Source organism: Chiloscyllium plagiosum, chromosome 10 (assembly GCF_004010195.1).
Source record: "Chiloscyllium plagiosum isolate BGI_BamShark_2017 chromosome 10, ASM401019v2, whole genome shotgun sequence".
Lineage (NCBI taxonomy): Eukaryota > Metazoa > Chordata > Chondrichthyes > Orectolobiformes > Hemiscylliidae > Chiloscyllium > Chiloscyllium plagiosum.
Genome location: NC_057719.1, coordinates 36,943,417 through 36,957,284, shown reverse-complemented (window position 1 = coordinate 36,957,284; position 13,868 = coordinate 36,943,417). Strand labels below are relative to the sequence as shown.

Genomic DNA, 13,868 nt, shown 5'->3' with positions numbered 1-13,868 from the left:
ACTGAAGATAGTATGCCTCATGATCTTATTATAGAAACAGTAGAGACTTTACATACAAGCATGAGGATTTCTTCAATTCTTTGTACCAGTCATTCCGTGGCCTTCCTCAGTTTGATTGCTAAAAAAAGTAGTAATTTCATGAACCGAAAGCCACAATTACCAACTGCTTGAGCACATACATAGGAGATATGTGCAGAGTTTATAGAGAATCAAGGAATGTGAGGCTAGGAATTAAATCTGCATGTAATTAGTTATGTACATGCTCTTTTTTAACTGTTTAAATCAATTTAATCTTTTGGCTTCTCAGACGCAAATAGCTCAAGCAGAATAAATAGAGGGGAGCATCAGGTGAAGCAAGGTGTGTGGAAAATCATAAGATCCAATGACCTTAGATCAACAAAAATCTAGAACAACTTGGGTCAACCTATAATTATGGAAGAGTTGATGCTTTGGGATCAAAGTAGTGGTATTGTCACTGGACTAGTAATCCAGAGTCCCAGGCTAATGCCCAGTGTCACAAATTCAAATCCCACCATTTCTTTAGGGAAGGAAGTTGACCATCCGATCTGCTGTGGACACTTGTGACTTCATGATGCTGAATTTCCAACAAATGGAGTGATATATGTCTGAGATGATCCAAAGGTGTTGTAAACATTTAGGTTTTCTTGAATTGTTAAAACAAAATTAGCTTATTCCTGTTTTGACATGATGGTGAACTACTGGGAACCAGAACGATGCTACCTGGCAGCAGGGTAAAGCTTTGTTTCAAGAAATACTTCCGGTTTAGACCAAAATCAAGGAAGTAAAACAACAACCACCATTTGAACATTGAAACAAAGAACAACACATGCTAAAGGACAAAAAAGGAGTGTGTTCACTTAGAGAGAGAGGCTTGGTTATGTAAGAACAGAGGAAAAACTAGACTCTTCCTTTTAAAATTATGGAAGTAGGTTCCTGGTTGTTTGTGAGCAATGATAATAGAGTTGATACCCAAGAGTTTTTCCCACATTTGAGTATACTCCATACTTAATAAACAATCAAATAATTTCACAATTTGTGCTCAACCAATTTTATTTCAAATTTAATTTTCATTTATTATTTTCAAAAAAAATCACAGAAACACAGCAAGCACTAAATGATATTATTTCCATAAGAAACATTAGAAAGATATCATGACATTACATTAACTCTTAAAACTATTTATGCTAAACAGAACTGTTCTTAATTGTGGTCCTTGCAAGATTTTGCAAATATTTATTTCATTAACAAAAATTTTCAAAAGATTCACTCAAAAATTAAAGTTCATTATAATCTGCTTTCACTAGAAGGGCAGAACACTTCTTCCACAACCTTACCGCTGGCCATCTTGGTGAAGTTTTGGTTTCACTAATTTGGAATGCTACATCTAATGATCAAACTGAGGTTCGCACAAGTCAATAAAACCAAATCAAGAAATAGCCTCAATTTTACGCAGATTCATTCAGACAATGATGTTATGTTAAAAAATAACATTTTCATTCCCGCTAGAAGAGTTTAAAAATGAAATATTTGACTTCAAACAGATTGTATTACAATCTTCCAATTTAAGCTTTGAAATGTAATCATTATAACAAATAAATTGATTTAACAATGTGTTTTTTATTATTAACAACCAGTGATGATCACATCTAACCCAAAACTCCTCTCGATTTGCTATTTGACTAAAATTCGGGCTTTTTTAAGGAACATGTGCCCATTTTGTTCAATCTCTCCTCAATCGACATTCCCCTCACTTCAGGAATTAATCTAGTGAACATTTATGTACCCTCTCTTCATATTGTTCCTTCAATAAACAAACCAAAACTGTATGCCATTTGGAAAGCCTATATAATTGAAAGACTCCTTTATACTTTCAGTATACTCTATTGAGATAAAAGTATATTTGCTTTCTTATCTTCTTGCTGTGTTGATTGTAATTCCCAGCCCTGCCTGAATACCAGCATTTCCAGTCTCTTACCGTTCATTTCATCTGCTTAAATCTTTTTCAACATCTTTGCTCCCTTTCACAACGTACTTCACACCTTACTTTGAACCATCAGCAAACACTACATTTAGTTCCTTCGTCTAAGTTATCATATTGATTGTAAATATTTGAGGTCCTAGCATTGGTTCATCTGGTATTCCACTACTTACAGCCTGTCACTGAAAAATGACTTATTTATTCCAACTTCCTTTTTGTCCATTAGCCAAACCTTACGGCATGTTCATGCCATAAACTCTAATTTCATGTGATAACTTTTGTGCAAAGCCATACTAAGTTTTCTTTCGAAAATTCAATGCACTGTACCCATTGATTCCTCCTTATCTACCCAGCTAGCTACAATTTCAAAAACCTCTGACAGATTTGTCAACCACAATATTGTTATAATTGAATGTCTCTAAGGAATTTGAAATACTTGACTCAAGCAATATTCAAATACTTTCATATCTAAGGGGTGCTACTCTCTATTTCATAATTAGTCATAATTTATCCCTGGGAGTTTAATTTCCTCTTTACACTTATTATTCACTGATATTTTTGGTTATTGCATTGTATTAGTCCCTTTTTTTATTTAAAAAGAGGTTAAACTTTTTGATTTAAATAGCTTGCATATAAATGGCTGCATTAAAATATAATAATAGAGAAGGAATTAATGTATATATTCTAAAAGATAACACACAATTCTTATTGCAGAAGGAGAAGCTCTTTACGTTCATTCCCATCTGTTCAGAGTAATTTAGGTCACAGATTTCATGGCTGCCAATGATGTTTCTCCACATCAACTGATGGGGAGGCATCCCATAGAGAACGTTTCCTTCCTTTGTGAGAAGTGTTATGTGTACACATATATTTGTGCCTAGCTGCACAGAATACCCGAATCCTGGCTAAAATAGGAGTCAAACCTGAGATTTAAACCCAAAACCAACCTGCTATAGCCAGAATTGCCTATTCAGTCCTCAGTCTAATAGTTATATAAAATGACAACAGGATAATTTTGAAAAAATTCACCAAGATTCTTTTCATTTGGCCCTTCAGCAGTAATCTGTGAAGAATTATTTGAGTATTTATGTTTTACAATCTCATTATTTAAGAGATTTTTTTTTCCACATTCACTCAACCTCTTATCAAGGATGATTTGACAGTATATGTGACAGTATAAAGAATCATGCCACAAATTATATTATTTCCTCTTTATTTAAGGCAATAGGTAACATTCGCAGACTATGAATTAAGACATCAAAGTAGAGCGATCAAGAAAAGAAGTCATTATATTTATATAGTACATTTCACAACATCAGAACATCTCAAAGTGCTTCACAGGCTACAAAGTACATTGAAGAGTAATCACTGTTTTAATGTAGTCAGAAACAGAAAGAAACAAAAATGTGCCCGAAACAAGCTGCTGGTTGAAGCAGTGTCACTTGGATTATATCTATCAATGCTTCAATTGCTAAACTAAATGTCTAAACAGCAAATGAAATATGAGATAATACTAAGTACACAAATTGGTCTGCTTTTTTTACAAATCTGAAGCTTCATATATATGTGTACGTAGACATATCCAAACATTCTACAAAGCAAATATCATTATATAATTTACATCCATATTTCCATTAGTAATGAAATAAATGATAGTGTAATCGCTCCATTGAAAACTGATTTCATCAGTCTGTGCAAACACAGTAGGGTTGGGACAGTTTTGATTTGGCTCATAAAAGCACAAGACCAAGGGATTTAGCTGATTCTGATCACGTACTTTGTGCTATGTTGCTGTTTCAGCTATCTGTCAGGTACTAGGTTCTATGCGACCTGTGAAAAACAGCTGCATCACAGTCTCCACATTCGCACACTAGCTCATTAGGAACTCTGCAATGGAGCAGAGGCATGACATCTGTTTTGCATGGGAGTGGTTACTGGATAAGTGAATTCCAGTCAGTGGGTGCTGATGTGTGCAACAATTGGAAACTAATGACATTTAGAATTTGTTCTATTGGTCACAGTTGTAAAGTTGGGATCCTCATTAATGAGGAAGGTTTAACTTAATTCAAAAACAATGTACAGCAGAGGAAGTATGATAAATTAGTCAGGCAACAGCGATGTCATTGGAAGTGCATTTTATCTGATGAGGTAACTACCCATAATGTTACAGCCATATGTTCCCAATACATTGCCCGCACAAGTGATTTTAACGACAATTAAATAGATTTTCCAGCAGGGGACCCAGAACTATTGGTATGGGAAAGTGCAGCTAATTGACACTGAACCCTGAGATTAACTCTTACAATGCTGGAGTTGAGTTTACTCTTCGAGATGTTGGAGTCCTGAGACCAAATGGATTTTATGCACCTTCATGCATTTTTTTTTGTGTGTGTGACAAATTGATCTGAGCATATTGTGTGTTTTATAAGATTTAAGCGTTTCAAGTGAGGTGGAAACATCCTTTAAATGTCACAGCAATAATACATTTCTTGACATTGACAGCTTTATTCCAGCAACAACAATCTGTTTTTGAGCATGGATGGAAAATTTGTGAAACTGGCTGCCTAGTAACAATTGTTATCTTCCTCAAGCTACACACAATCTAGTAGTAGGTTCATATGACAACTGGATTGATGCTATCAAGTAGTTTCACTTCAAATCAATGTTGCTGTTTAAATGCTGCCTGACTGTGGAGTTGGGGCTAATCTTAACCATAGTGAGCTCTCAAGAAGAGAGAGTCTCATTCTGATTCATTTCAGTGTCCATTCACATCGACACTCAATTTAGACACGTTTAATATTATTCCAAAATATAACGAACATCATGTTAAAATCTAAATCTAATCTTTATGGGTAAAAATACATCAAAAAGTAATCAGATGTAATTTGAAACAGCGCTAAAAGTTACATAATTAATTTGGTTATTGATCTTATTTAATATTGACATAATTTTTATGGATTGACTGCACAGATCAGTTGTCAGAAAAGCAGGAAATCTGCTGGTAAGCAATTTGAATCTACTTGTTGATTCTTTTTTCTTTTCTCTTTACAGTTGTTAACAAACCTAAGTTAGAGGTCACACAACACCAGGTTATAGTGCAACAGATTTATTTGGAAGCACTAGCTTTCGGAGCGCTGCTCCTTCATCAGGTGGTTGCGGAGAACCACTCCCCATAATCACCTGATGAAGGAGCAGTGCTCCAAAAGCTATAGCTTCCAATTAAACCTGTTGGACTATAACCTGATGTTGTGTGATATTCAACTTTGTACTCCCCAGTCCAACACCGGTATCTCCAAAACATGGTTAACAAACCTGGCACAGTTTGTTTGCAGATTTTCAGAGTTTTGTTAATGATTTCCAGGATTCACAGGATTTCTTTTATTTCTCAGTCATCTTTTACCAGCTTGCACTCCCTCTTAATCCTGGAGTAAGGACCAATGCTGTCATCAAAAACAAAGTCCCAGAGCACACGCACCCACGAAGAGTGCTGGGGCAGGTTGTCATAGTACTCAGGAGCAATCTGCTTCACCTAAAGGAATGAAACAGGACCATTGATGAGGTTTGCAAAGCTCACACTATAAACATAATGACAGTCAAAGTCAGTAGATGGTCTATATTGTTGGAATTTGTTTGGAACCATTTCAAACAGATAAATAATCTAAATTATTTATTGATCCATGTCTCAATTTAGAAGTAAAATTTCTCTCTGTGTAACAAATTTATAAAACTGTTAATTATAAAAGGGCATATTTCTTAAGTAGACTTAATGAGAAAGGGAAACCTTCCCTGGTGTCAGGTAAAATCAATGGCCATTCAACACTTTGTTGATTTTTTAAATAGGTCCTTGCCTTTCAGCACACAATCATTTTTTATGCTTTCATGGATTGTGGGCATTGCTGATATGGTCAGCATTTATTGACCTTGAGAAGGTAGTGATGAGCTGCCTTCTTGACTTTCAGTAATCTATCTGGGGCAGGTACTCCCACAGTTCTATTAGGGTGGGATCTACAAGACTAATATCTAGTAACAGTAAGGGAATGGTGATATAGTTCCAAGTCAAGGTGATGCCTTTGTGGCTTGGAAGGGAACTTGTCCCCATATGTCCACTGCCCTTGCAATCACTACCACTTCCAGGTAGTAGTGATTGCAAGTTTGGAAGTTGCTGTAGAAGCAGCTTTGGTGACTTGTTACAGTGCATCTTGTACATAGTACTCAAGGTTGACACTGAGTTTTTGGTGGAGAAAGCAAATGTTTAATTTAGTCAATGAGGTGTGGATCAAGCAGATTGTCCTGGATAGTGTCAACCTTCTTGATCTTTGTTGGAGCACATTCATTCATGCAAATGGAGAAGGTTCAGGGGAAATGGCAGACAAACTTTGTGGTGTCAAGTGAATTACCCACTGTAAAATTCCCAGTCTCTGACCTGCTCTTGTAGCCATAGTGTTTATATGGTTAGTGCAGTTCAGTTTCAGGTCAATCATAACCTCCAGGGTGTTGTTAGTGGGAAATTCCAAACCTTTCAAAACTGCAAATTCTAAGAACTATAAGGACAAGGGCAGCCGAATATGGGAACACCACCATCATGCAGTTCCCCACAAAATCAATGCTCTTCTGATTTGGAACTGTTCATTGCTCCTTCATTGTCACTGAGTCAAAATCCTGAAACTCGCTTCATAACAGTACTATAGGTGTACCTGCACCACATGGACAGCAAAAGGCTGCTCCCTACCATCTTCTCAATAGCAGTTTTTTTTTAGATTAGATTACTTACAGTGTGGAAACAGGCCCTTCGGCCCAACAAGTCCACACCGACCCACCGAAGCGCAACCCCCCCATTCACCCCTTTACCTAACACTACGGGCAATTTAGCATGGCCAATTCACCTGACCTGCAAATTTTTTTGTTTGGACTGTGGGAGGAAACCGGAGCACCCAGAGGAAACCCACGCAGACACGGGGAGAATGTGCAAACTCCACACAGTCAGTCGCCTGAGTCGGGAATTGAACCCGGGTCTCTGGCGCTGTGAGGCAGTAGTGCTAACCAATGTGCCACCATGCCACCCAGTTAGGGATGGGCAATAAATACTGGCCTTGGAGGTAATGTGCACGTCCTATTAAAGAATACTTTTTAAAAATTAGCAATTAAGCATTCTATTGAATGTCAAGATGAGACAATTATATTTTCTGGGTTGAAGATGGTCATTGCTTGGCACTTGTGTAGTGAAAATGTTATTTGCCACTGGTCAGTCTGTATCTAAATATCATCCAGGCTTGGCTGCATATGAACACAGGCTGCTTCAGTATCTGAGGAATCTGGAATTTTTCTGAGTATTATGCAATCATCATTCCCAATATCAGGCTTTCTGATAGAGGGAAGGCCCTTGGTAAACTAACTGATGATGGTTGCACATTGAAGACCATCCTAATGAATTCCTGCACTGATGTCCTGATACTGAGATGATTGCTTACATCAAACATAAGCATCTTTCTTTGTGCTAGATATGTCTCCAGCTAGTGGAGAGATTCTCCCATTTCCATTAACTTCAATTTTGCTAAGGCTCCCTAAAGCGGGCGGCACGGTGGCACAGTGGTTAGCACTGCTGCCTCACAGCGCTAGAGACCCGGGTTCAATTCCCGCCTCAGGCGACTGACTGTGTGGAGTTTGCACGTTCTCCCCGTGTCTACGTGGGTTTCCTCCGGGTGCTCCGGTTTCCTCCCACAGTCCAAAGATGTGCAGGTCAGGTGAATTGGCCATGCTAAATTGCCCGTAGTGTTAGGTAAGGGGTAAATGTAGGGGAATGGGTGGTTTTCGCTTCGGTGGGTTGGTGTGGACTTGTTGGGCCGAAGGGCCTGTTTCCACACTGTAATCTAATCTAATCTAATCTTGGTCAAATGCTGCCTTGAGGTCAGTGTCTCGCATTTTGTCTTTCAATTCTTCTTGAGCAAAACTGCCATGCAGCAGATGCTGTGCATTCCTGGTGGAACCTAAACTAGGCATCAGTGTTCATGTTATTGCTGTGTAAGTGCCATTTGATAGCAATGTCAGCAAGACTTTACCAACGATTGCAAGATTGCTGATGGCGCAGTAATTGGCCCGATTGGATTTGGCCTACTTTGTGGACAGGACATATCTGGGAAATTTTCTAGATTGTCAGAGAGATGCCAGTGTTTGAGGTCTACTGGCACGGCTTGACAAGTATGCAGTTAGCTCTGGAGCACCAGTCTTCAAGATGTCATGACAGGACTTAACCTTTGTGATATACAGTGCCTTTGCCAGTCTTCAGCAATTTCTTGATGGTTCGAGGGGAAGTGTTTGTGTAGTGGTATTATCACTCGACTGGCAACCCAAAGCTAGCGGGCAAATATTCTGTGTACAAGGGTTCAAATCTTGCCACAGCAGTTAGTGAAACTTGAAGTCAATAGAAATCTGGAATAAAAGCTAACCTAATAGTGATTATGTAACCATAATTGACTCTTCCTTAAATATCCTTTAAGGAAGAGAAAAATGACATCCTTATCTGGTTTGGCCAAGGGTGACTACAGACCTACAGTAACATGATTAATTCTTTGCTTCCCCTGAACAATAAATGATAGTCTAGCCAACAATGCCCTCATCCACCCAATGAGTGAATTTTTAAAAAATCAGTTGGAAAGAATTGAATTTGTTGGAGACGGGTTGGAGACGGGTATCTGTGATGTTGGAGTCTTCTAGCAGAAGGTACTTGCAAATGCTTCAGCCTTCCCTTTTGCACTAAGGTGCTGGTCATCCCCATCATTAAAACTGAGGACATTTTGTGGAGCCTCCTCCTTCTGCACGTTTTTAATCGTCTATCACCATTCCCAACCAAATATGACCGGACTGCAGAGCTTAGATCTGATCAATTGTTTAGCCCTCTCTACTTAGAGTCATAGATTCATAGAGATGTACAGCATGGAAAGAGACCCTTTGGTCCAACTCGTCCATGCCATCCAAATATCCTAACCAAATCTAGTCCCATTTGCCAGCACGCCCTTCCTATTCATATACCTACCCAGATGCCTTTTGAATCTTGTAATTTTACCAGCCTCTACCACTCCCTCTGCATGGAAAGGTTGCTCCTTAGGACCCTTTTAAATTTCCCCCCCCCTCACCTTAAACCTATGCCCTCTAGTTCTGGACTACCCCACCCCAGAGAAAAGACTTTGTCTATTTATCCTATCCATGCCCCTCATGATTTTATAAACCTCTATAAGTTCACCCCTCAGCCTCCAACACTCCAGGGAAAACAGCCCCAGCCTATTCAGTCTCTCCCTGTACCTCAAATCCTCCAGCCCTGACAACATCCTTGTAAATCTTCCTCCACAATTTGGCATGCAAGTACTTTGTGTTGCTGCAAAGTTGACAAAAGCAGTGCCTAGTCTACTGGCGGTTAAAAAGAAAATTAGGAACATGTCTGTCAAATAGATTTTATGAGCATTACTATTTTAATTCACTCGTAGCTCATGGGCATTGCTGACTGAGCCAGCATTTATATACTGATATAACCTTTTACTCAGCATCTTTCAGTCCAAACGTTGGATTCTTCAGTGGTGATTAGAAATAGTACATGAAGTAAACAGCCAGCAACAAATTCTCAAATTCTGCAATACATTCTACTATAGTTTGTGAGCTGTCATGGAATGAGCCAACGAATAGCTGTTACCTATTCTGTTAAATTCAACCACTTTCTGGTTTGTTTCTCAGAACCAACCTGCTTGGTTTAAAATTTAAACAAAATTTGGCTGTTAACTGTCTGACATTATTTAAATGGTGCATTCTCCATGGCAAAGCTATACCAATCAAAATTCACTTGCTAACCATTCAGCACTGTCTCTTCTTATATAGTGTAAATGTCATTTTTCCTTTGCTTTGGTATTCTTTTGAATTGGACTAATGAGTGCAAAATAAAAAAACTTTAACAAACTAACAGCAACATCACCATCACACCATAAGACATAAGACGGAAGAGCAGAAGTAAGCTATTCAGCCCATCGAGTCTACTTCACCCTTCAGTGAGGTCATGCCTGATCTATAATCCTCAGCTCTGCTTTCCTGCCTTTTCCCTGCAACCCCTGATTCCCTTACCAATTAAAAATATATCTTAGCCTTAAATATATCTAATAGCCCAGCCTCAACAGCCTTGTGCAGTAAAGAATTTCCCAGATCCACTTCCCTCTGAGAGAAGAAATTCCTCTTCATCTTGGTCTTAAATATGCTGCTCCTTATCCTGATATTAAAGCCAAGTTATTAATTGTGTAGTCATGTTTAACTGGCAGAGATACAGAATGTTGCTGCATTAATTTGTATATATGGCCATTTTTGTTATGAGACAAGGTGTAATTTGTGATTGTGGCCTGAGTAAAAGTTAATTGCTTTTCCAAGAGACAGAATGCATCTTTGACTTACAGCCTATATGGAGTCATATGAAGGAGTCATTAGCACCAATGGATAGCCTCAATCTCAATAGTACCAATGCTTGCATGACTCTTTTATTTTAAAAAAAGCTGCAAAATGCAAATGTATTCAAAGCTCTATCAATTAAATGCTAATTAACTGTCTACCAGCTCCCTGCTAGTTTTTTCCATGAGTAGGAGGAACATATTGTAGAAGCTTTTCTGTATTTGATCCAGAATTGGCATTAAATATTCAAATAGCAACAATTCAACATGGGCCAAAAACGGTTGGAAAATGTTGAAGACAGATGTGCAAAATTGAAATGATATCCAATCTAAGCATTCATCTTTTTCTACTTTGCAGTTTACTTCCACATAAAACCATTGAATGTGTACATGTCCCTATGCTCAGCAGATAAACTCAGTTGGATGATTTTTGTATATCTTAAGCAAGTGATTGTCAATTATAAAATCTGCAAAAAATACTATTGTTGGACACTGTAGGAGGCTGGATGTTGGTCTGGTCAATTCTGAACTTAATCTGCACTAGTAGTTATAATGGCATGCTACTCCTTATAATGAGCTGAAATGATGATTCCTTCTTTATCTTAACATGGAATGATTTGTAATAACGCTAATCTGGTTCCAACTGGACATTTGAACAGATTAAAACTGCTACCAACTGGAATATTGTTTTAAAGCTGGCTGTTAGAAAGGACAGAAGAACACCAGGTTAAATAGGTGTTAAATGGGAGAAAAGTTTGAAAATAATCTAATAAAGAGCCAGGATGGTTCCTAATTTTATTGTTTTATTAACACGTATTGAGGCCTCCAGATCTGAGGGCTGGAATATCCTCCTTGGGTGGGAAGAGTTTGTGAAGAGTTTCCAAATCCTGAACTCACTGGTGGAGAGTAACAGTCACTCAATGGGATGACCCTGAGTCAGTCAATGAATGACAGAGGAAACGTTCACCAAGTGATTAAGGACTTTAGAAAGGTTCAAAGCTAGAGTGACAATCCAAAGTCTTCCATCTTGAAAATAGACTCTAAATGAGAGGGTGAATGTTTCAGCATGAAATCACCTCCTCTCCCAATCTAATCTCAAATTATGCAGCAGCCTGACCACCACTATGGGGTTTAATTGTGGGGTCTAGGGAAGAGGAGTGGGGATGTGGGAACTGCTCTAAACATCGGTTTACAGCTGTAACTGCAGCCAAGTAAGAAGGGAAGATCTCTAGGCCTGCCTGGCGAGCTGATGTTATTACCGTGATGGAGGCCTACATGTTTGGAATAGAAAAGAGTTGGAAACCAGACTATTATAAACTTACAAACACTTGTTGTCTATTTCCAAAGCGAACTGACTCAGGACTTCATCAAAATCTCTCTCAGGTTCCTGCTACATGTATGTGACCTCATTTGACATCAGTGATCATGTGCTCTAGTAATTCGCTATCAATCCTTTACATGACAGTGTTCAGTCTCTGCTCTCCAGTTACTGTGTGCTCACTTTCAAGAATCAACACTGACTCCCGTTTCTTGAGTGGAATCTAGATGCTGACTGGAAAATCCCTCTCCTTTAACAGATCTTAATTAGACTCTTAACAAGCCTTAGCACTATGTGCCCTGGTAAGTGGATAGCCTGGCTGGTGTCTGATCCTAGCCTCTCAAGAAACAATTTGAAAAGCAGGACAGATTGAAGGAAATGGCACAGAGGTTTCCAGAGCTCATTTTCAGTCTCTGACCTTACCCCTGGCAGGGACCAATAATTCAACTGCAGCCTTCTGCCAACATCTGTTTAACAGCATCTGACAAGCCTTGAAATATGAATTGAATGAATTTAATTGAATTGAATTTATTGTCACGTGTACTGAGACACAGTGAAAAGCTTTGTCTTGCGAGCAATACAGGTAGGTCACAGAGTTAAGAAGCATAGATAGTAAATAATAGAAAAACAGTGGCAAAAACAAAAACACAGGTATAGGCGGATGTTAAGAGTTTGTGAGCACATTCAGTATTCTAACAACAGTAGGGTAGAAACTATTATGAAACCGGCTGGTGCATGTGTTCAGACTTCTGTACCTTCTCCTCGATGGTGGAGGTTGTAGTAAAGCATTGCCAGGGTGGGATGGATCTTTGAGAATACTGGAGGCCTTTCCTTGACAGCGGGCCTGGTAGATGGTTTCTATAGATGGGAGGCTGGCCTTTGTGATTGTCCGGGCTGAGTTCACTCAGTATAACCGTCTCCAATTTTGAATGGTACAGTTGCCATACCAGGTAGTGACACATCCAGACAGAATACTCTCGAAGCCACACCTATAAAAGTTGGTAAGGTTATTCGCCGTAATGCCAAATTTCCTCAGCTACCTGAGGAAGAAGAGACGTTGTTGGACCTTTGTAACCAGTGCATCCACATGAAGAGTCCAAGAAAGCTTAATGTGGATGACCACTCCCAGGAGCTTGACACTCACCACTCGTTCCACCTCTGTGCTGTTAATATGTAGGGGGCATGAGTAACATCCCTCCGAAAGTTAATAATGAGTTTCTTGGTTTTGCCGGCATTGAGAGCTAGGTTGTTCTCACTGCACCATTTTTCCAGGTCTTCCACCTCCCGCCTGTAGTCAGTTTCATTGATATCTAAGATTTGATGGTGGTGTCATCAGCGAACTTGTAATTGACATTAGTCTGGTATTTGGTGATGCAGTCATGGGTATACAGTGAGCACAGTAGGGTGCAGAGTATGCACCCCTGGGGGCTCCAGTGTTGAGTGTTAATGAGGATGAAATATTGTCCCCAATCTTCACTGATTGTGGCCTGTGGGTCAGGAAACTGAGGATCCAGTTGCAGAGAGTGGAGCTTAGTCAGAGATCACTAAGTTTAGTAATCAGTCTCGAGGGGACAATAGTGTTGAAGGCTGAACTGTAGTCAATGAGTAGGATTCTTACGCAGCTGTTCTTGGTGTCAAGATGTTCTAGGGAGGAGTGAAGGGCAAGTGATATGGCATCCGACGTGGATCTGTTGGTCTGATAGGCAAATTGCTACCACAGGAATTGCAAAACCTGCACCCACACCTCCTCCCTCACCTCCATCCAAGGTCCTAAAGGAGCCTTCCACATCCATCAACGTTTTACCTGCACATCCACCAATATCAGTTATTGTATCCGTTGTTCCTGATGCGGTCTCCTCTACATTGGGGAGACTGGACGCCTTCTCACAGAGTGCTTTAGGGAACATCTCCGGGACACCCGCACCAATCAACCACACCGCCCTGTGGCCCAACATTTCAACTCCTCCTCCCACTCTGCCGAGGACATGGAGGTCCTGGGCCTCCTTCACCGCCGCTCCCTCACCACCAGACGCCTGGAGGAAGAACGCCTCATCTTCCGCCTCAGAACACTTCAACCCCAGGGCATCAATGTGGATTTCAACAGTTTCCTCATTTCCCCTTCCCCACCTCACCC

At 39.6% G+C, this 13,868-nt stretch overlaps 1 protein-coding gene across 1 annotated transcript in view; it reads right to left on the bottom strand.

The window, feature by feature from the left end:
- Positions 1-5,226: 5,226 nt before the first annotated feature.
- degs2 (delta(4)-desaturase, sphingolipid 2) overlaps positions 5,227-13,868 on the bottom strand; it is a 58,672-nt gene continuing 50,030 nt past the window's right edge. Inside the window, exon 3 of the mRNA XM_043697423.1 lies at positions 5,227-5,528. Within this exon, the coding sequence (XP_043553358.1) occupies positions 5,385-5,528 (144 nt within the window). The 3' untranslated portion in view covers positions 5,227-5,384. The remainder of the gene's footprint in view (positions 5,529-13,868) is intronic.